General features: G+C 49.1%; 1 protein-coding gene across 1 annotated transcript in view; it reads left to right on the plus strand.

Moving 5' to 3' along the window:
• The first annotated feature begins 582 nt into the window (after positions 1-582).
• si:dkeyp-92c9.2 (uncharacterized protein LOC571482 homolog) overlaps positions 583-1,094 on the plus strand; it is a 993-nt gene continuing 481 nt past the window's right edge. Inside the window, exon 1 of the mRNA XM_056298853.1 lies at positions 583-1,094. This exon is cut by the window's right edge and continues 481 nt beyond it. Coding sequence (XP_056154828.1) covers positions 583-1,094 — 512 coding nt within the window.

A 1,094-nucleotide genomic window follows, 5' to 3' on the forward strand; every position in this document is an offset into this window, starting at 1 on the left:
CTCTTGCACTGATAGGAAACGTGCAGGCGCATATAGTAGGTATTCGCATGGAACAAAAATATATCCAGCCTCTTAAAAAACAACAAAAAAAAATCCTGGAATTTCATCGGCATGAGAAAGATTTGTGTAATTGCATTATCTTGCATTTATTTCGACACACGTGAATAATAAGTGCATCAGTTGTATGGAGGCTCCGACGCTGCAGACTAATATGTATGAAGAAGGCTGTAGCCCAGTGTGGCACTGCACCGTTAGGTCATTTGTCTCATTATGATAACCCGTGTTGGTTTTAGTGTCTGTGGCTTGAATTCCTCCCCTCAAAATCATCTTGTTTTTATGTTACAGGTACTACTATAGTCTTACTGGTACCACAGACAATTGTGCCCATCATCCAGTGAGACCATCTTAACTACTTGACATGTCGGTGCCACTCATCTTTTTCCACGATTTCCCTATTGGGTGCTTTTTTTCATCCTTCGGGCATTGAGAGTTAGAAACGAGGGGGGAGCTGTGCCTTAGCTATTGCCACATCTCTCCACATCTCCCTTTACATCAGTATAATCTCCGAGCCACTGACTCATCATGGGCACTGTACTATCACTGTCGCCTGGCTCTCGTAAATCAGGCTATTATGACAACCGGCCGGGCTCCCTCAGCCACTATCCGAGCCTCAGCAGCCGCTCTCTCAACACCCAGAAAGACCGCGGCCTGAAACGGGGGCAGTCAATCTTCCTCCCGGCACTGACCTGGAAACGGCTGGTGGCCTCCACTAAGAAGAGAGGCAGCTCCAAGAAAGGCTCGGGTGGTGCAGGGGGGCTTGGTGACCCCCTGAATAACAACAACAACATCAACATCTACCAGAAAGACCCCGTGCTTCACCTCAACCGTGAGAATGTGAAGAAGTCTCTGTCATGTGCCAACCTGTCCAACTATGATGGCCCAGCAGGACTGGGCTTAGGGTTAGGGTATGGACTGGGGCTGGGCCATGGGCACAACTATGGTTATAGTAAATCCCAGCAGCTCTCCTCTGTGAAAAAAGTCCCCCAGGGGACGTTGACCTCATCCCCCAAGCGGGTCATCGTCCAGGCCTCCAC

Source organism: Lampris incognitus, chromosome 18, assembly GCF_029633865.1.
Source record: "Lampris incognitus isolate fLamInc1 chromosome 18, fLamInc1.hap2, whole genome shotgun sequence".
Classification (NCBI taxonomy): Eukaryota; Metazoa; Chordata; class Actinopteri; order Lampriformes; family Lampridae; genus Lampris; species Lampris incognitus.